Source organism: Trifolium pratense, linkage group LG2 (genome assembly GCF_020283565.1).
Source record: "Trifolium pratense cultivar HEN17-A07 linkage group LG2, ARS_RC_1.1, whole genome shotgun sequence".
NCBI lineage: Eukaryota > Viridiplantae > Streptophyta > Magnoliopsida > Fabales > Fabaceae > Trifolium > Trifolium pratense.
In genome coordinates, this window is record NC_060060.1 from 29,311,563 (window position 1) to 29,335,647 (window position 24,085).

At 34.1% G+C, this 24,085-nt stretch overlaps 6 protein-coding genes across 9 annotated transcripts; 2 read left to right on the forward strand and 4 right to left on the reverse strand.

The window, feature by feature from the left end:
- Positions 1-1,973: 1,973 nt before the first annotated feature.
- LOC123907098 (pentatricopeptide repeat-containing protein At4g21705, mitochondrial) lies at positions 1,974-5,850 on the reverse strand. Its single transcript, XM_045957201.1, has 2 exons — positions 5,254-5,850; positions 1,974-4,511 (listed from the first exon to the last, which is right to left on the reverse strand). Exons 1-2 carry the CDS (start codon positions 5,506-5,508, stop codon positions 3,267-3,269), a joined length of 1,500 nt encoding a protein of 499 aa, XP_045813157.1. The 5' UTR covers positions 5,509-5,850; the 3' UTR covers positions 1,974-3,266.
- Positions 5,851-7,762: 1,912 nt separating this feature from the next.
- On the forward strand, positions 7,763-8,137 carry LOC123904508. Its single transcript, XM_045954166.1, has one exon. The coding sequence runs from the start codon at positions 7,763-7,765 to the stop codon at positions 8,135-8,137; it is 375 nt and encodes a 124-aa protein (XP_045810122.1).
- A 198-nt stretch (positions 8,138-8,335) lies between these two features.
- On the reverse strand, positions 8,336-9,432 carry LOC123907100 (enoyl-CoA delta isomerase 2, peroxisomal-like). Its single transcript, XM_045957202.1, has one exon. It carries the CDS (start codon positions 9,363-9,365, stop codon positions 8,649-8,651), a length of 717 nt encoding a protein of 238 aa, XP_045813158.1. The 5' UTR covers positions 9,366-9,432; the 3' UTR covers positions 8,336-8,648.
- Positions 9,433-10,287: 855 nt separating this feature from the next.
- Positions 10,288-17,543, reverse strand: LOC123907102 (putative tRNA (cytidine(32)/guanosine(34)-2'-O)-methyltransferase). Of its 2 annotated transcripts, XM_045957204.1 has the most exons (12): positions 15,716-17,543; positions 15,535-15,592; positions 15,359-15,452; positions 15,080-15,129; positions 14,046-14,095; positions 13,542-13,650; positions 12,765-12,825; positions 12,468-12,520; positions 12,010-12,102; positions 11,384-11,447; positions 10,927-11,034; positions 10,288-10,753 (listed from the first exon to the last, which is right to left on the reverse strand). In XM_045957204.1, the coding sequence occupies exons 2-12, from the start codon at positions 15,559-15,561 to the stop codon at positions 10,512-10,514; spliced, it is 951 nt and encodes a 316-aa protein (XP_045813160.1). In that variant the 5' UTR covers positions 15,562-15,592; positions 15,716-17,543; the 3' UTR covers positions 10,288-10,511. The 2 variants fall into 2 exon arrangements, with proteins under 2 accessions (XP_045813160.1, XP_045813161.1); XM_045957205.1 differs by lacking the exon at positions 15,716-17,543 and having other exon boundaries at positions 15,359-15,438.
- On the forward strand, positions 15,992-17,791 carry LOC123907101 (pentatricopeptide repeat-containing protein At2g29760, chloroplastic-like). The gene has a single exon (XM_045957203.1). The coding sequence runs from the start codon at positions 15,992-15,994 to the stop codon at positions 17,528-17,530; it is 1,539 nt and encodes a 512-aa protein (XP_045813159.1). The 3' UTR covers positions 17,531-17,791.
- Positions 17,792-20,105: 2,314 nt separating this feature from the next.
- LOC123909577 (E3 ubiquitin-protein ligase RMA1H1-like) lies at positions 20,106-22,198 on the reverse strand. 3 transcript variants are annotated; one of them, XM_045960445.1, is made up of 2 exons: positions 21,965-22,040; positions 20,106-21,134 (listed from the first exon to the last, which is right to left on the reverse strand). In XM_045960445.1, exon 2 carries the CDS (start codon positions 21,069-21,071, stop codon positions 20,361-20,363), a length of 711 nt encoding a protein of 236 aa, XP_045816401.1. In that variant the 5' UTR covers positions 21,072-21,134; positions 21,965-22,040; the 3' UTR covers positions 20,106-20,360. The 3 variants fall into 3 exon arrangements, with proteins under 3 accessions (XP_045816401.1, XP_045816400.1, XP_045816399.1); XM_045960444.1 differs by having other exon boundaries at positions 21,822-22,036; XM_045960443.1 differs by lacking the exon at positions 21,965-22,040 and adding an exon at positions 22,052-22,198 and having other exon boundaries at positions 20,196-21,134.
- Positions 22,199-24,085: the final 1,887 nt, after the last annotated feature.

The window sequence follows — 24,085 nt, forward strand, 5'->3', positions numbered from 1 at the left end:
CGTTGAATAGTTTCATCCTCTTGAACGAGTAAACTTTCTAGTAGTATGATTTAATTCGAATAGTTTGATCGTTTGTTCTGATTTTAAGCAATTTAAAAAACAATGAAATCATAATTTGGCGATCTTGCTAGTTTGGTATTTGGTTTGTTTTTTGAAACGATGAAGGCAATGTGATATATTCTCTCCGGTCATAATTATAAGCAAAAAAAAAATATTTTTTCAGATACATTACTTTTTCAATGAAGCTAAAAAAATGGTTTTTTGCATTGTGTCCGGAGGGAGTATAACATGGCAGGTATTATTTTCACAGTTGCTTTACACGTAATAATGAACTCATTATTTTGACATTTACATTATTAATCATCAAATCCAAATTAATGTGGTTTTTCCAAGTAAAAATCACAATCCCGTGCAACTCTTGGTTTCCATTGTACGGATCCAGAAGTCAACCAAACGGGCGATGAAAAAATATTAATGATCATCACTTAGAGTTTTTATAAAATCAGGATATGTATATAAAATGTCATGTAATTGTACATGTATATAAAACTTTTTTGTTTGTAGACGAAGTGACAATTACAATTGAAATTCACACACATTGGATTTGAACCCAAATAGAAGTGTTCGATCTAGCAGGATCGGCAATCACCACTAAAACTATTTTAATACATAGAAATTTATTAATAACACTAACATATAAGATATTATATATCAGAGGCATATGGTTTAGCAATATTTGGCATAGTTAATCTACATGATGATTCAGCCTTTCCTTGCTATGGTGCGGAATGGGACCATAGAATTTGCTGCATATTGTTTTACCATTAACAAATGTGGTTTCACCATGAGGAGAGAAATGGTGTTGCAGTATAAACTTGGGTTTGGTTGAGAAATGAGTTATTAGGTGTGGAAGGTGCACCACAATATCATGAAAAAACCATTAATCCAAGGACTAAAATTAGTCGTGCACCAGGCGATACGTGAATGAGTTGGTAACGCTAAAAGCCATTAAAAATCCTGGATGCAACATTTAACACATGTAACCTTCATCCAAGTAATGTTCTTACTCATACCAAGGAAATTGGTGAAGTTTCATTAGATGTTGTCCATTCATCTGATGAATCAAATCTTGCTAAGCAGGTTACTGTGAAAAACTTTCTATTCGCATGTGGTAGAACAAATCTCTTGAAAGGTCATTTGCTAGTGGAGTCAATGGCATGGCAGGTTTTGGAAGGAGTGAAATTTCATTACATTCACTTTTTTCTTTTGCTTTAAGTTTCCAAAAAAAGTTTGCAATTTGTTTGAACAACTACGTCTAGTTGTGTTTTGTTCTAGTTGTGTTTTGTTCTTTGGCGATGGCCCTTATGTTTTCAAAATTTCTTATCTTTACGCCGCTTATCGAAAACCCGGATAACTCAGCTTGACCTGCAGTGCCAACGGTTGACTTTGTGTTGTAAAATAAGGATGTTTCTTGGAGAGGATGTGTTGGAGCAAATTCTATGGTCCAAGTGAGTTGTGAGGTTTATTGTCTTGCATTTGTAGATGGAGGTGTAGAAGTCACCACTTCCATTGTTATTGGTGGACATCAGGTTCAAGACATTCTTTTGCAATTTAATTTGCAAAATTCAAGACCTGGATTCAGCTCCTCTAACTACTTGTGCAAACTTCAATTTCACCTCTACTAGTAAATGAAGAACACTTTTTTTATATTGTTCATTTCTCATTATTTTTGTGCTGCATAAATTTATTGCTTGCTGTTTGCCAATGACTTTCTTAATCTGTGATATATGCATGGTAAATAAATAAGATATTATATTTGAATTGAGTATATGTTATCTCCCATTTCTTTGTATCATACATGAATTAGTATTTGACCAATTAATATTTATCAAATATGAAAACTATTATATATTAGGCAAAATTACACTACAGGTCCTTTATCTTATTTTTTTGTAACACTTTGGTCCTTTATCTTTTTTTTTGTAACAATTTGACCAATGATATATACAGTATATTGTATTGGGGGTTTGTTGTTGAAGACCTTTGATAGATTGTGGCTGGAACAATTTATTTTGATGATTTATGTACTTTCATTTTTAAGTTATTCAAATTGTTTCCCATTAGATAAACACAAATCAAATAAGTATTTAGGTTGTGTGTAGTCACAATCCGTTGTCACTGTATGCAATTTGTTATATTTAAACTGTTTAATTAAGATCGAATGATTCTAATTTCAAACTTGTTTAGATTAAAAAGAAAGTAATTTTTTTATTGAAATCTAAAACATCAAATCTTAATTAAACGGTCTAGATGGGTTGATTGTGTGTTGTCACACCCACACAATCCAAATCCATCAAAACATTCTACAAATGGTACCACTGATGCAACTTTCTATATATTTTTATCACTAGCCTTCTTAACAAAATCTCTAACTAGAGGTTTGAAACAAACAAAACCTATGCCAATAATTCAAGAGTATGATTAGGAACAGCTTGCATTGTGGACCAAAAGTGAGGAACTAAGCTCAATTTTGAAGAAGCTAAATCAAACACCAAAAGATTGTCCTCCAATTGATGTCCACCAATAACAATTGAAGCTTTTGTGAACAACATTCTTAGCTCTGTCCCTCCATCAACAAATGCCAAACATGCTACAGTCTTCTTTACATTAACCATCACATTGGTTTCATGAATAGTCCACTGCACTCCCCCTTGAAGCTCAAGATCAATTCTTGGCACAGAATTTTCAATGCTAGTTGAATCAAAACATGCCTCAAATGGTTACACTGATGTCACTCTCTTTAGTTTTCTATCTAAGGTCTTCTTGAGAAAATCACGAATAAATGGCTTGTACACAGAACTTTGCAATGCAGTGATAGGAAGGGAATTATTGGATTCAGCCAAACAAGAATATATCTAAGGTGTGCAATGCGGTTTGACCCTTCTCTCTGCCTTTCCTTGCTTCTTTTTCCTTTGATACTCTATTCCTCGGCGTATGCGAGCTCTCTATATCTAATTATCCGGGTTTGTAATGTTTGCTGCAGATCGTTGTACCATTAACAAATGTGGTTTCACCATGAAGAGAGGAATGGTGTTGAACTATAGAACTTGGGTTTGGTTGAGAAATGAGTTATCAGGTGTGGAAGGTGCACCACAATATCATGAAAAAGCCAGTAATCCGAGGACTAAAATTAGTCATGCACCATGCGAAACATGAATGAGTCTGGAATGCTAGAAGCCGCCCAAGAATATAATGTGAAAGTATGTTTACAACTTTCCTGCCTTCCTCATGTCCAGAATTTCTTTAATTTTTCCAGTTTCGTTAATGTTATCTGTTTTCATTCGTTCCAAGACCCCCTCCACTTCTTTACCAGCTCGCACATAAGCCTTGGTCAGGGCATAATACATGTGTCTATTGTTTTGGACATTTCTCAATAAGCTAACCAAAGCTTCTGCATCTTCAACACAAGCATTATCAGCAATCCAACTATATAGAGCCGCAATCACCCTGTGGTTAGGCTTCAATTTTTTATTTCCCGAATACAAAGGGAGGGCAATTTTCAAGCACCCAAATGCTTTCTCCATCTCACCCTTATGCAAGTATCGACTTGCCACTAGAACCCAAGAGTTTGGGTCAGTGGCCTTTCCCTTCTTCCGTAAATCTTCAAGTATGGCTTCTGCTTTTTCAGGAAAATCTTTTTCAGAGTACCCAACAATTACCACATTTGGAACTCCAAAATCATAACAGTTACCAGAGGATTCCCACTCCTTGAGTATCTTGTCAGCTTCATCAAACTCAGAAAGCTTTACCAGAGATTCTAACATGGTTATAAAATCCCTGTTTATGCATCTCTTGCAAGCACTTTTCTCCATATCCCATAGTCGCAGGACCGCATTCTTTTTTCCAAGACGAGCGTAAAGAGAGATAAGATGATTGTAACCCTCTCCATCTTTGTGAACTAGCCTCTCCTCACATTTCCTTAGAGCATTAACTGCCTCACTTGAAAGTTCTGCTTTTATATAGAAATTGGCCATGACAGAATAAGTGTTCCAGTCCATCTCAATGTGTGGTTGACTCTCCATCTCTTTCAGTATTTTCGTCATTCCATCAATATCAGACCTCACACCATAAGAATTTAAACAGATTCTGTAGCTAAAGTTGTCCGGTAAAACATTGTTTTCCTTCATCTCAGTCAGCACACCAGCAATATTCTCGTGCTGTCCGATATTTGTGTACAGACACATAATGCCATTATAAGTTAAAGCCGTCGAAGCAAACCCCAACTCTTTCATTTTCTGCAAATGGGATAGAGACTTATCGATTTGGCGCTGACGTACATAGCAATTCAAAAGAGCACCATATGTCTTCTCATTTCTGTCTATATCTTTCAAATTATTAAAATAGGTTTCTGCAGAAACAAATCCGTGAACCTTGCCAATAAGATCCAAATGCACCGCATGTTCAACCGGAGAAAATATGCACACACCATTCTTATTCATCCACTCAGATACCTGCACCCATTAAACAACATAATTAGACACCATAAAACAGATCAAAACAAGTGTCATTGTAACAACTAACAAGTATTTGTGCATCTCTTCACAAGGGTCTGTTTGGAACACAACTGGCATAAGCACTTGTGAGACTGTTTAGGAGAACTTATGTAAACTTATGACATGTTTATAAACTGATTTCAGTTTATTTTCATAAGTTCTCCATGATAGCTTATGAAAATGGCTTATAGCTTTATACGAAAAACAGTCCGACCTTATTTTGAGCCCGTTTGGAATGACTTATTTTTTAGCTTATACAAAACAACTTATGCAAATAAATATGTTTTTATGTATTATTATAAGCTTATCAAGATAGTTTATGAAAAAACAACTTATGAGGATACATTTTTTGTTAGTGAGAACTTAAGAATTAACATAAAAGTCTATTTATTTGCACAAATTATTTTTCATAAGCTCAAAAATATGTCAACACAAACGGACCCTTTATCTTTTGCTATAGGAATATCTTATAATAAGCGCTTATATATGACAAGTGCTTATGCTATAACCTACAAATTAAGTTGTTTATCCAAATTTCAAACAATGCCTGATAACAACTCAGGTTCAAACATTTAGCAAAAACACTGTGAATTCAACCAACTTAAAACGAATACACCGTTGTAAGAAAGTGTCATCAATTTAGTGTTTCATTTTGCAATTATTCAATTCCTAAATTATAGAAAGTGGAGAAATTTGAAACCTGGAGAGCTTGAGAGAATCTACTACGTTTGCGAAGATCACGAACAATGCGCTGAAGCTCCCCAACGCTGACCTTGTTCCCTTTGTAGACCCAATCGTCGAGCTGTGGAACGACGCTTGTGGTTGGATTTCCGAGTGGACTGATTTTGGAGTAGAGACTCGGTTTCTTTGTCCTGCTTGTGTAGTATGATCTGTTGTTTATGGTTCGGATATCAATGGCGATTCTGCGAAGAAGCTTCCAGTTGAATGAGTTCATGGCTATGGCTACAATTGCTAGGGTTTATCTTTCTGTTATGTTTGGTGGTAACAGTTAACAGAAAGAAATGCTTTGAAGAAGATGAAGTTCAATACTTGGGCTTCTTGGCCCAATTATGATTTTTTTTTATAGCTTATACTTTGTATTTATTTAATTTAAATTAGATGGTTGTTTTTCACTTCCCTTTCGGCATTACTTACATTATCAGAAAATATTTTCTGATAATTGAACCTTGAACCTAAGAAAATATCTTCTGATAAAATTTATAATATCGAAAGATATTTTCCATTAAGATTTATACTATCGAGAAATATCTCTATGTAGAGAGAGCATGGGGGGTTCTGATTAATTTAGGGGATGAAAATCAACATCTTTAAATTACTATATTTGATACAAATAATTATTGTTTTTTAAATCAATGCAAAATAAAGTTCTAGGATTTTTTATGGGAATACTACACCTAATGGAAATTGGATGCCAACTGACCTAATTTCCTCACTTGTATATATAGAAACCCTTGCTCCAAAGCGCCGCTTCATCTTCATTCATTCATAATGGTCAATACATGGTTATGGTGGGGTTGACTTATCCCTTACCCTAATCTGACCTAATTTTCTCACGTGTATATATAGAAACTCCCGCATCATCTTCATTCGTTCATTCATAATGGCCAAATACGGGATTATGGTGGGTTTGACTTATATCTGGTCCTTCAATAGTAATATAATTATACCATAAACGCGTTCACGTATTGAAACATTAGTAGCCGTTTGATTGAGATAATTTTTTTATAAAAGAAAGGCCACTAGTGTTTTGAATACATGATCTTTCAACTGCACGAAAGCCGGATCACCACTATGTATTTGTGAAAAATTAATTAGTCAGAGCCATATAATGGCACAAAGCTTTAAAAGTTGAAAAATGTTAACTAGTGCCTTCGGGACACTAGTTAAGAAATCAAATATGGTAAAGTCTTCTTGAAACTGGTGTAGTCAATCTCTAAATAATGTAAAAAGTGTTGTTTTCTGTACAAAATTTTCTCTTTTTGGTATTCTTAACTAGTGCCCCGAGCACTAATTAGCATGACACTTAAAAGTTTATGATCCCTTCCGCGTTCAATATGTTCAATATGTTAAGTGTCACAAATCTACAAGTTCAATTCAATCATTATTTTGTTCTTTGAAATCGTAGGAGTTGGTGAATTTATTTAGTAAGTTAATACTGTATTTGAAAACTATGTTTGAATTATTAGAGGAAATCATTACTGTTAAAACAGTATTGATTGATGACTGTTTACAACCATCACTAAGGATATTTAATCTTCATTCTTTAATATTACTATGACAAAAATGGGTGCATCCAATCCAACACAGGTCAAAAAGCATGACTTGAGAAATAAATTTGCAGATAAGCCATAATGGAGGCACATTTTCCTCGTAGTAGAAAAAGGAACATAAAAAACACTATATGATTTACTGATTCCCTAATTTTCACTCCAACCTTATTGGCCATATTCAAACTTATTCCCTCCAAACAATGCACAACATTGAGGGGGCAGTGGTATCAAAGTTTCAGATTTCTGATACAGAACCAAAGACAAAGAGGAACAAAAAAGCGTGTGTAGGCCCTCCAAAACCAGCTCAAAAGAAAAGCTGATTAGAAGAGTAATACTAATATCTCTATCTGTCACTACATCTTTTTATTAACCTTAACATTTTCAATCTTGTTTCCCTCAATGGTCTTTCATGGCTCCACCACTTTGTCTTTTTGACCAAATCAAAAACCTTTTTTTTTTCTCTTTTGGGTCCCTAAAGATTTCTCCCTTAACATTTTCTGCTCTTCATTTACTTCATACACTGTGCCTTTAGATTAGTTAGATCATGGTAGGGCTCTACTTCATTAATGGTAAAACTTGATTCCACAACAAGCCCATGTGTGCATGTCTCTTGCAAGAATATGAAGCTTGCTTGCTCTCTTATCAAGTTCTTTCCTTTTCTACTTCCCATAACCTAAGTCCTTAAATGTTCTTGAAACATCACTCTCTTAATGATTTACCTTGGATCCTACTGTACCTTCCTTCCATTTCACTACCTAGCTAGCATGTTCCCTTAAAATTAATACATTGACAATCACTATATATACATTCATTTTCCAACCTTTCCAACTGTCCCCTCTTACTGCTATCTCTCCCTAACTATAAAGAAAATTGAAACAATTGGCTTTTTGTGCAGTTAGGAAGTCTTATATTGTTCAAATGTTGAAAAAAAGCAAAAGGGTATGTTTTAGTCCTAATGATGTCAATGAGAAACCAACCATTTTTCTAAAGCATGGATACTGCAGCAAAGTGTTAAGAAACAGGAAGAGGCTAATTGGAACTTGGACTTTCAGATTTCGCTGCAGAGATCCTATTTTGTCACCGGTTAGAGTCCTAATGAAGCTTGGAGCAAAGGTAGCAAGTTCTATAAGAGCTGTTTCTTTAAGAAGATCCTCTAGGAAGGTTTCTTCATCCACTTTGGTAAGGTCACATTCCTTATCAAATTCAAACCTCACTGATTCACACCGTGCTAAAGCTGTAGAAGATTGCATTGAGTTCTTGCATTCTTCTTCCTCTAGAGAGGTTCCTAGTTGAGTTAGTCTCTAAAAAATTGTTGTTGAAACAGTCTCTAAAATTACTTGCAAGAGATGTGTATATTAATTAAAGATAAAGCTATATATACTATCTTGATTTCAATCTAAATGTTCATTAACAGAAAATAGAAGTTAATCCTTTGTGTTCCATTACCATACCACTTTGTCAATATAGTTTGATTAACAATCAAGAAAGCAATTCTGAGAAACTTTAATCTACATTTATTTCTGTAACTCTTTGCATATGGTATAATTTTTATAACTTAGTTGGTCTATAACTTCTTCCAACACCCACTAAATGCATCTTTGAATTGCTTGATAATTTGACAGAATCACGGTGTGCCAGTGATTTTGGCATACTACACTCTCGAGCTTCAACAAAATCACACTGCCACCGTGATTCTATCAATGTTATCGTCAATCCAAACATGCACAAACACAATCTACAAGCACACATGCAATGAAATTTAAAACACAATCTTAAAGTTGAAATTTGAACTTTGAAATTCAATTCATATCTTAGATATGATTGATTTCTGAGTTAACCCTAAAACCAAACAACCTTGAGGATACAAACTCTTCCTTATCTCAGCATACACTCCACCAACCCACTTCTTCCCTGCCAACTGTTCCCCCAAGCGCAAAGCAGCTTCAACAGTACTCTCCGCGCTATCATACACCGAATCAACAATCCCCAATTTCACCCCCTCTTTCCCCTTAATCTTAACACCTGCCAACAACACATCACGCAACACCAACGGAGACTTAATCTTCTCTCTAATCACCGCAGCAAAATAATCCGGCAACGGTAACCCTAAATCAACCTCCGGCATATACAACACACCTTGATCACTCCTCATAAAAACATAATCATGGCAGATCGCAAGCAAGAATCCGGCAGCGGAAGCGTGACCGTTGATTGCGGCGATCGTCGGCATAGGAAGTGAAATTAACGCTGCTGCAACTGGTTTGAAAGATTCAACCATGAAATTTAATCGTTCAGCTGCGGCGGATTCGGAACCGGAGGCACGTGCCCATAGTAAATCGAAGCCGTTGGAGAAGAATCTACCTTTGCCGGTGGTGATGAGGACGGAACCGGGTGTGGATTGAGAAGAGAGATTTTTTAGGGTTGAGAGAAGGGATTGGATTAGGGTTGGATTGAGACGGTTTTGATCGTCGCCGGTGATTGTTAGGATCCATAGATTGTCACGTTTCTCGAGACTGCACATTTTTGGTTTGTTATGTTATCTGCCCCACCACGGTTCAGTAACTGTTAATCCTCCCTCCCGTCCTTAATATAAGAGAAAAATTATTTTTTAAATTTATCGAGAATTTAATATATTTAATGGATTAGATACATTAGATTTTCATTTGTCTTTTCCTTACAAAAATGTGGATGAGAGTCTCCATTTTATTTTAAACAAAATTAATTAATTATCAAGTCACTAGTATTAGTCTGAGAGGTTTGGATAGTACGTTATAATTCATGGATTCGATTCCCGTCTCATTGTAACCAAAAAAAATTAATTATCTACCACCTAAACACTTTTTATTTTTTTACTAAACCACCTAAACACATTTGTTAAGTGATTATAGTTTCACCTTATAATATGATGAATAAGTAGATATGATGAATAAGTAGATGTATCAAAATTTGAATTTCCATCTTGTATGTAATATTTTTACTGGCGAGCTACGTCAACAAAAATTGGCCACATAAGCACAAGCTAAAAACTCAGTTGAAGGATTTTTTTTATTTTTATTTTTTGAAAATTGCAAGGGTTTATAAATAAAAATTACAACTAAAATAAAAATGAGTTATATTTGCAGGACCAAAATCATATTTAAGCCTATATTTTATTACCCTTTTCATTCCTATTTATAAAATCTTATAACACATTTTACACAAATACTGTAAAAAAGGTTGGTAGTATAATTCATGTAATAAGTATCTATATGTTTTGTGCTTTGTTATTTTTAGATTATCTTTTATTAGTTTGAAATGCTTATTTTTAGGTTGGTAAAAAACTAAATATGCAATGTACTATATTAGTTTGATTTACATTGACATCCATAATAATTCAATATTTTAATGCATATTTGTAATCGATGAGCATTTAAAATAAAGCAACAGTTCAAAACATCATCAAGTTATCCAGTGAAACAGTTTAGAACTTGAGATGATTATCTATAAAATGATTTGTATTCATTTAAAAAACAGTGATCATAAAAGACTAGCAAGGAAGGTAAGGCAATGATGGTACAAGTTCACAAGTACTTTGATAATTGTTTATCCATAAACCTAATTAATCATGGCAAGAGAAAAGAAAAATTCCAAACGACACTGTGAATGAATAAAGAGTGGATATGCAAGATCAGGAATCCAAGGATAGATTTTCAAGTTCTTTGAATCCTTGAGTTGAGGCTTTTTTTAACTCAAGAGCTCTCTTGTAAGGAGGGGCAATAGGGGGTTGTACTGGATCCAAGCTCTGATATGTTCCTCCATCAACTTTAGGTAGTGGATATGACCTATCAGAATCATATCCAGTGAGGTCCCCGCAAGCTAGGAATGGGATATACACCTTATTAGGGCCTTCCAACCACCCACTAACACAATCTGCATGCATTAATCACTCCACGTCAATGCCATGAAAATAACTATACATATACATGATAGTGATACAAATGAATTTGTTTATGATGCACATTGCATTTCAGGGGTAAAACTTTGAAGCTGAATTTGTTTAAATTCTATGATTGGACTTGAGAGCTATAAAGACCGACATATACCTGTATCATCTACCCCGGATGGACTTCCAACTTTTTCAAGAAGTCGGTGAAGATCTTTCGGGTTGAATCCTTCTGGAGGGGAGTAGTTTTCACAAACTGCAAATGCCTCTGCAGGGATGAAAAAGTAAAATGATCACAAATAGTATTACTATTAACCTATCTTTTTATCATTTTAAACCATCTCCTCAGCATAGTCATTGAGAATTGAGATCAAAATTAAGCTCATGCCCCATATTGAAAGGTGTTTAGAGGCACAAGGGAAACAACTAAATTCAACTAAGTTCATATACATTGTCAGATATAAAAGATAAGCTTATGTCATATATAATGAGTAGTATGACTGCTAAGTACGTATGGAAAATGCTCACAAGACAATCATATAAAGAAACTATAAAGAGCTGAAAAAGTATGCTTCAAAAAAAATAGTAATAACAAAGAGGGAAACTAAAACTCTTACCTATGCTGGAATTACGGCTACTTTTTGGTTTTGCGAAAGTCACCACGGGGAAAAATAATTTTAGCTGCAAACAAACAATACAACATATAAATGGAATTATGATTTTAGAATTCAAAGACTTATGATAACATAAAGTGGAATAACACAACAGTTTCACAAGTACAACAAAAATCTTAGATATATGAGTAGGTTCTAAGTTCCAAGCAGACAAAAGCCTGCAAGTGACAGAATCAGTTCAGAAAAGTTATATTTAACTCCTACAAGTGCACTCTTTTTATTTATCAAGAGAGTAGGCTTTCCTTTTCCTTCACAAAGTGAATTACTTTGTTAGCAACCAATTTGGCTCATTGTTTGCCTTCAGAATTTTGGTAATACTCTGGATCTTTCCGATGATCTAACTTTCAAAGTTAGAAGCCTTAGTGGTATTTCTACTTCTTTCATTGGTTTCAAAGGTTTGAAACTTTCACTCTCTGTTTTACTTTTATTTCCAGAGATGGACATCAACTGTCACTTTACTACAGAAGTTACAGAAGCCAACTAAAAGGTGGAGGACTCTATGTGATTAAAGCCAAACATACTTATGCTATGTGTCCTGAAATTTTAATGGCAAGGAAAAATTCTAATACCTGACAGTATAGAAGGCTTGTGTCCTTTCCTCTAAATATCTTCGCAATAAACTTTCCTCCTTCTTTCAGTACATGAGTAACAATTGTCAACCCCTGCAAGACGCAAGTAATCAAGCATCAATTTGCAACAAAAATTCAAAACTATAGACAAAGGCACACGTAATTCTAAGCAAACAATGAAATAATCCATTTGAATTAAACTATATACCAGTAGGTGCTTATTAATAAGGAAATAGACTAACTGGACAAGCTAAAATTGGTCCATTGTTGCTTGGCAAGAGGTTAAAGCAGAAGCGATAATAAAGGCGAGGTCACTAATTTTATAGCCTTGAATATTCTTTGCCATCCCCAATTTTAGGTTAGGACTAAGGATAATGAACTATCAAGCATCAAGATGGCAAACTAAAAGATACAAAGTGTGAATAATAATAAATAATGACAGGAATTTGAGTACTTACAGCAAGTATGAGTTGGGATTGAACAAATTCATCCATGTCATGAAGCCCGGTAACTGCAAAAAAAAACGAAGTTATATTTTTAAGCTACAAACCATTAATGAGTAAAAGCATAAATATCATGAAGAGTTTTTCCATGGAATGTGTTATAAATGGCATGGAGCAGCATAAGAGAGATAAATGGTTCTCATAAGTCCCATGAAAGAGGTTGAGATTAAAAAGAAGTATCGCATCATTTGTAGCTGTTTGGTAAATATTATGTATTGAGATATATGAATTTAAATTATTCATTTTCTTTACCATCAGGAGCACCATCACACACAACCAGGTCAGCCTTGCACCCATCAAAATGTCTAATGACCTGAATAGAACAAGAGAAAAAAAATGTTGTTCACAATCTGGGTACAATAGTCATCAAAGAAAGTTTAATTGATGGGATAAAGCAACCTCCAAAAAGCAAGTCTTATATCAGTTATATGATTCTTCCAAGTTCCATAAACCATAGACTTCCAGCAGCAAAAAAATCAATATAAGAACAACAAGAGATTTACTTGTATATATTAACCCTATACACATCAATTGGTCGATTTTATGATGCATGAATTTATCGGTTCATATGATCACACTGTCTTTTAATTATTTCAGTCAGTCTTTCTTACAGAAACATGAACTGAACAAAAACAATTGGAAAAACAAACACGGTATATCAAAATAAAGCAACAATTATATAGTTAACATTTGACAACGGAGAAATAACAATGAAAAACTTTGTATAATAGGCCGAGATGGATACATATATCAAATGATGTCATTATGTTTTGTCAAAAATATTAAAAGCAGAAATAATTATATCAAATGAAACTCATAATGCATACACATGTTTCAATAAATCTAAATTTGTAATGAACCTGATCACATGATGAAACTTGGGGAACAAAGTTTTCACACGCAAAAGAATTGATATCATTTTTTAATTCTACTGAGACAAGAGTGCATACTTAACTCATATTTCGAGAAGGAAAAAAAAAAGACATCTGTTAACAGAAGTAAAAGAGGAACACTGCTGTACATACATACCACTTCAGCAGTCCGAGCATTAGTTATATCACCCTGCACCTGGATAACACCTTCAATTGGGGCCATTGGCTGTAAATCAATAGCTACAATAAGAGGAAGCTTTTCATCCCTGCATATCATGATCCAGCAAGAAATTAATGATGATAGAGACAGAGACAATATATGTGATTTATTAAAAGTGTTATTGGACGGTGAAGGATCCTCTCCTTAACATAAAGAAATCAAAGAATTTAAAACAAAACAGCAAGAAAACAATGTCGGGAAAAATGAGGAACTAATCCAGAGATTGCACCTCACATCACACATAACAAGGCAGCATAATGAAATTCTTCTTTTATAAGAACAATACCATAAAGTTATCAATTGTACATAACTATGACCAACAGAAAAGGATAGTATAGTTAATTTCAATCCTAGGTCCCAGAATGCATTTACAGGATTTGAGAGCTCAATGTAAAGGAAATCCTTAACAAAACATAGAACTTCCAAAGAAAGTCAACTTACTTTGCATCAGGTGCAAGCTTGGCTGGAAGGTACAGTTTACGACTCAAAACCTGCATATAAGAATTTAAGTATTGTTCAGATATCAAGATGGCTGCCAGATGAGATTTTTGAATGCTTGATCTTGTCATTATCCTCCTATTGTTTATACATGGTAATAATTTGAAACCTGTATCATTATTCTAGCATCGATAACTAATACCTAAGTCCAATTTGGTTCTCATCCTTAACTGTGTTAATTTGTTTAGCAAAACAGCAAATAATTTTTACTGGGTCATCCTTAATGGTGTTAATTTGTTTAGCAAAACAGCAAATACTATTTACTGGGTCATAAGCGGTTTCTAGTACAACTGGTATTTCTGGTGCATTCTGCCTCCTTCATTTGCATTAATATGGAAAACATTTTGTTACTGTATTTTATATAAATGAAATCTTTGAAGGAGGAAAAAGACTAAAATCTTTTACTAGTCAAATGTTTGTTCACATTAGCCACAATGCGAGAATTCATGGAATGACCTCAAGGTAATATTCAAATCATTCCTTAAATACTATGTAAGGACGATTATGGAAATAATAAAGCAGAAGACAAAAAACAGATTCATTAGCTAAAATCACAACACATGTGAATACTATATGAACTGGTTCTTAAGAAAAGTTTAGGGGGAATGGAGGAGGTTATTCCACTCTGAAGTTAGAGCATTCAATAGGTCTCAAAGCGAAAGCTCATAGACGACTTATCAAAGAAGGATAGCCAGAAGAAATCTAAGCCAAGACCCTCATGTCAATTACATTTAATGATATTAAGTGAGCCAACCTTCATTGACACTACGGCTACATATTTTAAGGCTTTTCAACACAAAGAGCCATAGTTTGTGTTTGTTAAAAAAAATTGAAGCTGATTTTGATTTCTGAGAAGCTAAAGCTCAAGAGAATGGTTGTGTTAAATATGAAATAAATCGTTGAATCATAAATCACAAATGGCAGTATGATTGTTAACAATTCATATGCCATGGCAGTGATAATTTCATCACCAGTACCTGACTCCAGCTGCCTGGGGCAGCACATAAATCTACAACACGTTTTACCCCTGCAAAAAAGAACAAAATTGAAACTGTAATCATTACAGTGGAACAAAATGAGTCATAGAACTTTTCATTATTTCTGAGACATTAGCTACTATCTCAGGGTAAAAAAAATATCTCTATTTATATATTCAAAACCAAGGGCAATATTATATCTGCTAAAAAGGGCAACAAAAAAAAAAGCCCAACAAACTTTAACAATTATAAACAGCTTTCAAGGTTGAGAATGCCCACCTTCAAAAATGTTGAATTCTTCATCTATCTGAAGAAGTTTAAAGGCACTTCGAGCACGCCAACCTTCTTCTTTCGCTTTCCTGTAATATATATCCTGAAAACCAATTAATCTCACATTAAGCCAACCCCCAAAAAAAACAAACCAAAAAAAAAAAACAGAGTTAAATCAACCGCACCCTCTTATCCCTTGAAGCTTTGCCCATAATTTATCCCTCACTTGCCCTACCTCCAATTCTGTAAACAACAAAAACATACAACAAAATGAGAAGAAACTCTTCAATAAAAAAACAGTTTCTCTGTCTTAGCCATTTTCTCAAACACATAGTGTGCATATCAGCACAAGCATTAACAAGATACCTTTCCTCCCGAATCAAACTATCCAATAACTTTCAAAGACTACAAGAGTACTTTCAAAACAGCAAAATCGAATTGTATGACGAATCTCGTACAGGGTACGAGGTAAGTAACCGAAGAAGCTATGAACTCACGAGGCAAAGTGTACTTTTTGTACCAAAACCGGGTAATTTAATTTGTAACATAAACCGGGTCAACCCGTTTAAACAAACCCGACCCTATCAGTTTTATAACCCAATTTGAGATATTTGGGTTGGAGGGAACAATAACAGAATACAAATGAATCAGATAGTGAAATTCGCTCGATTTCAATTAATCAGAAACCCTAACCCTAATCCCAAATTATTAAACCAAAATCTCGCACTCCTTTCAAAATCACACGATCATGGCGATTCTTTCTTCAACCTCTACAATCAAATGCTCTCTGATTCTTCCTATCATAATCACTATACCTTCACCCACGCGCTCAAAGCTTGTTGTTCCTTTCACGCGCATTCCAAAGGTATCGAAATCCACGCGCGGCTCATCAAGTCCGGTCACATCTCCGATCTCTTCATCAAAAACTCGTTACTCCATTTCTACCTTTCTTCCAACGACGTCGTTTCAGCAAAGCGCGTTTTCAAATCGATTCCTTTCCCCGACGTTGTTTCATGGACTTCGCTAATTTCAGGTCTTTCAAAATGCGGATTTGAATCGCAAGCTATTGCTGCGCTTTCTTCCATGACTGTGAAGCCTAATGCATTGACTCTTGTAAGCGCTTTTTCGGCTTGTTCGAGCATTGGAGCTCTTAGATTTGGTAAAGCGATTCACGCTTATGGGTTGAAGTCATTGATTGACGGGAATATTGTTTTTGATAATGCTGCGTTGGATTTGTATGCAAAATGTAGGTCTTTGTTGAATGCGCGGAATGTGTTTGTGAAAATGTCTAAAAGGGATGTTATTACTTGGACTACTTTGTTAATGGCTTATGCACGTGGTGGGCACTGTGATGAGGCTGTTGAGGTTTTCAAACAAATGGTGGTTAGTGGAGAAGCTGAACCTAATGAGGCGACAATCGTAAATGTGTTGTCGGCTTGTGCTTCTATAGGTTCCTTGAGTTTGGGATGTTGGGTGCATTCTTATGTTGATGAAAGGATTGATCTTGATGTTGATGGAAATATTGGAAATGCATTGGTTAATATGTATGTTAAGTGTGGTGATATGAAAATGGGGTTGAAAGTTTTTAACATGGTTGTTCACAAGGATGTTATTTCTTGGGGTACTGTTATTTGTGGATTGGCTATGAATGGATATGGGAAACAAGCTGTACAGATGTTTTCGCGTATGTTGGTTCATGGGGTTTTACCGGATGATGTAACTTTTATCGGTTTGTTGTCTGCATGTAGCCATGTTGGTTTGGTTAGTGAGGGAATTATGTTTTTCAAAGCCATGGGAGATAGTTATGGCATTGTGCCGCAAATGAGACATTATGGTTGCATGGTGGATATGTATGGACGTGCTGGTTTGTTTGAGGAAGCTGTGGCTTTCCTTAAAGGTATGCCTGTTGAAGCTGAGGGACCTATTTGGGGTGCTCTTCTTCTGGCTTGTAAAATTCATGGTAATGAAGAGATGTCTGAATGGATTAGGGGACAAATCCGTGATAAAAATGTTGGTGTTGGTACTCTTGCTTTGTTATCCAATATTTATGCAAGTTCTGAAAGGTGGGACGATGCTAATAAGGTTCGGAAAACAATGAGAGGCCCTGGATTGAAGAAGATTGGTGGATTTAGCTGGGTTGAGTCTGAGGTTAGAATGGAATCAAGTTTATGCTTTGCTTAGAGGGGTCCTAAGGGGAGATTGCTGAAATTATGTAACTTTACAACCGTACCAAATGACGAACGATGGAAACTCTGAAGGTTGAAAGATACCTTTGCCAATAATTTTCTGTAGTCAATTCGTAGCTAGACTCAATATATGATTTATTCCATTCTTGGAAATCCAATACAAAAAGTATAATGTATATGCAACACATAGAATTAGACTCTCATTGGCAATGATACTCAATAACAATAAGTTATCTGTTTTTGTTCTGGACCCAAAGACTTCTGTCCAAATCTAGTTCTAATTGTCTAACATACTTATATGGTGTATTGTCAAATGAACATGAGAGAATATCTCAAATTGACCATTCTGTTACAGTAAGTCGTGGCTGTTTCACGGGTGCATCATGTTGTGGGTTGGTGGAAAACCAGACAGCTGAGAAATTGATACCAGCTTTGAATTTGATGGGTTGTTTTCTACTAGGTTGGTGAATCATTCTGGTAGTGTGGTGGTTGTGGATTGTGTTGGATGTGATGGTTCTTTCCCCAGAATAGCAGTGAAATCGGTGTTTTGGCCATTGAAAAGAATCCTGGATAACTTGAAGAAATGCGTGAATTGTGATTGTTTGTTCTTGTAGCAACAAAGGATGGTCTACTTCCATCCCAGGTTTCACCTACAAGGCTAGGTAGAGGGGTTCCACGAAGTGCAAGTGCTGGAGTAGCATTGATTAATCTACCACAGTTTAACGGTGATCAATCTTCGTTAGAGAATATGTTGAGTACACAAGGTACTGTAGGTTCTCCCCTTCTAAACAAAAGAGAGATTGTAATAGTTTGTGGACTAAATTGATAGATTGTAAATAATATAGAGAGTATCTATTACATTTTTATAGTTCATCAGCCAAATAAAAGATAGAGTGCTAGTCTAGATTAGAAAGAAGTGGAAGATTTATTCATTTATATGTATATCTATTATTTCAACATTTTATTTTACCATTTAACCAGACACATTTCATTTTATATCACTCCTTGATTGTGATTCAATTAGTTTGATTGTTCTCAAGAGAGTCTGTTCTATCCTTGTCAATTAGCATGAACGATCTAAAACTTGGACTTAAATTATAGTACTATGTTATAGCATTATTTTCTAAAATATTTATATAAACTTCTACATGATAAAATGTAATTTAAGTCTATATAAAACTATTTTCCAGTTATGGCAGTTACATCTGATTGCATCTTAAGAAAAAGAAAATAAAGTTCCCAATGTAACGTCGATCTAATTTAAGTCTATATAAAACTATAGTAGCTTGTCTCCTTGCCAAATTTTTATATGCTTGTTGCACCATAATAAAATCATATACTGTGGGAAAATAAATAAATAAACTATAATAGAACCCTAGTAGTCTATTCTCAATGGTTTTGTTTTGTTTTCTTTTATGTCCGCATTTTGTTGAAGTTTTACAACTGTAGTTGTCTGTGAGAAGTCAACAAACACTCCAACATGTAGACAAATTTGGCCACCCCTACCATTTAATAATCATGGTCCCTTCTCTGGACAAGACTCCACTAAAGTTGGTTAATAAATTTTCAGACGAATACTATTAGTTATTGACAAAGTTGATAGATACTTCGCACTAATAACTTAATAGATTCATTTCCCCTTCCACTTCAGTTCATGGTGTGCAAGCAAATGCAATTTGCCTTTCTTCCTTGTTGAGTGTTGATTGCAAGTTCTTTTGACACATTATTATTAAGATAAGATTGCAATGTAGGCACTGTTTGGTAAGTCCAATAAGCTAGCTTATAGTTTATTGAACTAGCTTATAAGCTTGTTTGAAAAAAATGTGAAGTGTTTGGTAATGAGCTTCTCTAACTAGCTTATAGCGTTTTTTGAGATGCTATTTCAAGTAGCGTATGAGCTTATAGCTTATAGCTTTTTCATTTTATTCCATATTTACCCTCATTAATTTTATTTATTTATTTTTAAAAAATTATAATAACTACCCACTAACACTTACAAAAAAAAAAACTACCCACTAACCATGTATTTTTATGTCATTTTATACTTACAACAGCTAAATTTGTCAAACACTTTAATTTTATTCTACTAGCTTTTCAGCTATAAGTTATCAGCTATCAGCTATCAGCTATCAGCTATAAACTAGCTTTTCAGCTATAAGTTAGCTTATCAGCTATCAGCTAGCTTATAACTTATTTTTATCAAACAAGAGCCGTAACCGAATCTGGATATGTTACTATGAAGTATATACCCTGTCCCCTTCTTTTGTCGGGACTCATTTATAGGATAAAGTTTGGAAAACTGTCGAGCACATTTTGTCTTTTTTTTTGTACAATAGAGGACCAAAGGCCCATCATATTTTTGTCTTCTTATAACATGCATACAGCAAAAGGTATGCAAAGATAAGAAGGAGACGTGGAAGTGAGTATCGAAAGAGAATGAGTAATAAATATATGTTCGTATCTTAATAATTCAATAAAGGAAAATGCTAAATGCCAGTATTTGTCATTATTTGCTTTAAAAATCTGCTATGAAAAATACTAGTAAGTCCTTTGAATTCACAAAAAGACTTATTGTACTAATGATTAACCATTTCATATTTACTGTATATAAGTAAATTTAATTTTAGGGTTGGAATTCAAATGGTTTTGGCTGACAGTGATTTTCTGCAATATTGAGCTCCATAGATGTGTACTAAATGTAGACTACAAGTACATAAATTCTTTAGCTGATGATAATTCACTAAATCAAGCTCTTAGCTGCACTAATTCACTAATTCAAATGGTTTTGGTTCGGTTCATAACCATGCACACCCCTAGCTGCACATTCAGAAGACAATAAGACACAGAATAAAGCAGCAAAACAGAAAATTTGTAATTCTGTTCAAAAATTTATCAGTCTGCAACTCTTCCCTTCTTAATCTAGAGCTATTACTTCCTGCCTGCTGATAAGAATTCGGCGAGTTGCCAAACACTCCAGCAAAAACCATCTCCCCAAACATCCCAACCAAAGGATGGTGGTGAGATCCTGAGGTCATGGAGGCACCAAGGTTGAGCATTTGTGATGTGGCATCATCCTCTTGTTGGTACAAAGAAGAGTTTAAATATTGACCCCGGTAAGGATTACGATATGGAAGTTGTTGCTGCTGTTCGCTTTGAGATACTTTTGCCAAAAGAGCTTGAGCACCTGAAGCAGTTGGTCTTGGTGGTATAAAACTATCATCACAATGTGATGATTTCGCACTCGGTGGAGCATGGCCGCCGCGGCCATACAATGGGATCATTGTGGTATGTGATATATCATCTTTGCATACAGGGCATTGTGGGTGTTCGTCGACTCCAAGAGAATCATCACTCTGTACATGGAGCCACTTGTAGATGCAATGCCAGCAGTAAAGGTGGCCACAAAGAGTGACTACCGGTTCGTGCGCAAAGTCTAAACAAATGTTGCAATCAAAACAACCATTGGAATTTTCTGCTTCTGACATGGAATTTGGAATGGTTTTCGATTCATGTGAAAAACAATGCTGAAGTGCCATGAATCAATGAAGGATCTAATTCTCACAAGTTGCAAACAATTACTTACCGATGCTTCTTTAGCCCTGAATATACAAGAGAAAAAACAGCTTAATAACACAGAATCGGAAAAGTATGGGAGAATCATATTAATAGATGCAGTCAAGCATAATTGAAACTAACTATAGATCATGAAACTGAAAGTATATAAGTCAATTACAATTTCATCAACTTGCCCAATTTGCTTATAAAGTACTAGCACCAATCAAGCACTGCTAACAACATAGATTCATATTCATAGTTGATAAGAAAATGCATATATAGGAATAAATCCATCCCTCAGCTAAGATTCTCTGGAAACCTCGCACTATGTATCAGTGACACTTCAAATTAAAAGCATGTTTAGTATCTGACACGCTTTGGTGACACTGACACGATATTAACACATGTAATTACCATTAATTACTTCAATTTTCTCAAATTATTATTGGTGTCGATGTATAAGTGTGAGTATCAGTATCATGTTTGACCTTTGTGCTAGTTCCTTCCTAGCTTTTGAATAGAACAAAAACTACTAAAAGGTACACATAAAGGCTAGAGTAAACAGTTATAAATTCAACCACATCATCATGAAGATGAACATGATCCTAGTTCAAAATCCAAAAATAAACAAAGGGTAACTGTAAATTGCTTGACATTAAAAACCCTGAAACATAAACCAAATAAAAATTGGTTTTTTATAAACACCCACATGATTTGCATTCATTTCATACCTCAGAATTCTATAAAAGTAATGAAAAAGGCTTTGCAAGGAACCAAACACACGAGATCTAAGGAGTGAAACCAAACACCCCTTGTTAGTTTACAAGGTAAAGGCTTGCAAAACAAAAACAACAATCTTGATAAAAACAATAACCTGGTGATGATGATAAAAGAAGCACAGTGGAAATGGAATCAAAGAAATCAAACAGAATATATAACAAAAATGAAAACAGAAACATACCAAAAGATAAATACAAAAGGGAACAGCTTTGGCTTTCTGAGAAATTTCTTGAGTGTAAGCAACGACAAATGAATGAAGACATAGCAAGTGTTTTCGTGTCTATATAGTGCTGGATAGGCCTAAGACAATGATAACATGATATTATTATTTTTTACAAAATGATTACATGGTTATTAAAAAATACTAATTGATTCCAAATATATATATATATATTAAGATATTTAAATATTGGAATTTTCTATTTAAGAATTAAAAAAATTAATATTTTAAAGGTTGGATTTGAATGTACAAATTTTAAGCCTTTAGAGCATATATTGAAGAGATAAAAAAAAAAAAATTAATATTTAGAAGATTGAATGCACTAATATTTCTAGTGTTTTTTTTCTATAAAAAGAAAATGGTTCTAACATTGACTTAAATGAAAAAATATTATAATTTTTTTTATACTATTTAGATATTTTTGCGACAAATGTCTATTTATACATGATTTAAAATTTTCATTTATGAGTTTAGCTTAATTGGTAAAAATGTCACATTTTATATGTAGGGGTAGCGTTCGAACTCCATACATGTGAAGCCCTGATACTCTAAAAATGGCGAAATATTGTGTCTGATACGTACTCGATACCGATACTCGTCTGATACTCTCCGATACACGTATCGGAAATTAATATTATTTTTTTTAAAAAAATATAACCGATACGTGTCGGATACTTCTCCGATACGCGTATCGGACAATTAATGTTCTTTGATGATGGAAACGTAGAAAAGGAGACTGATACAATTCGTGTTTTCTCTTAAGTATCGAATGTTAAAGTATGATGTTACCAACTATGTCATTGGGTAGTACGTATTTTTTTTATAAACAAATTGTTAGTATATTATATTGTTGTGTTAGTTTTTCTCCTTGTCAGGACTTAAACTCTGAATCTCCAACTCCTTAACTCTTAGCTCAACTAACTTAACCAGTTAAGTTACCCATCTCACTTCCCTTTTTGAGTAGTACTTAACTTAAAATATGTAATTGTTACTTGTTTGGTCAATTTTAAGGAAATTTTTATTTCATAAAAAAGTTTTAAGAAAAACAAAGTGATGTAAAATCAAACAAATAAGTGTGACTACGTGATTGAGGAGATTTTATTGGTTGCCAATGCAGTCCCGGTTTATGATAGTAGTACTCAAGCTCAAGCCTACCACAGTTTGACAGACAACACCGCTTCTAAATTTCTAATAGGTACATATCATCCGGAGCAGGGCAGGGTCAGGTACATACATCATACATGCTCATGCCCTACACTTCTTTTTTTTTTGACAATTATAGTATACCCTACACTTGTCTTTCTACATATAAGTATATAACACAATCATTTTCAACCTTTACTTTTCAAGAAATATGATAATCTTAAATATAAACAAAAGTTAAAATGTATTTGGTCCAAATTTAAATAGAATTTTAACTTTTGTTAAGAAGCTAAGAAAAACAAGTTGTGTTAAAAATTTATTTATTAATTTTTAACTAGTTGACAATGCAATTTTCAAGACACTTATCAGCTATCCGCTATTTTTTACCAAACAGAGTTTATTATCATATTTGATTCTTAACATATTTTCTTCAATTTTATTATTTTCTCATTTTCTTTTTAATTGTCTATTTGCAGGGAAAAATTACCATTTAGTTGTCATTATAAAGGAATAAGGTAATAAAGATTAAATGTGCCATAGAAAAATAATGATATTAAAAGTAACGAATTTTTTAATTATTTTGATAATATGTAAAAAAATAAAAAATAAAATTATACTCTTTTCGTTTCTTTTTAAGTGTCGTTTGAGAATCGTATGCAGTACTATTCATATAATCTATTTTGATCAAATTTTTTAATTGATATATAAAAATAAATGTTAGCACATAAGATATTGTTCAATTTGTCTCGATGGATATTTTCAAAATATAATTTTTTTATAATATATAATTAAAAATATTAGTGATTAAAATTGTGCATTACCATGTGTGGCCGTGATCTAAAACGACACTTA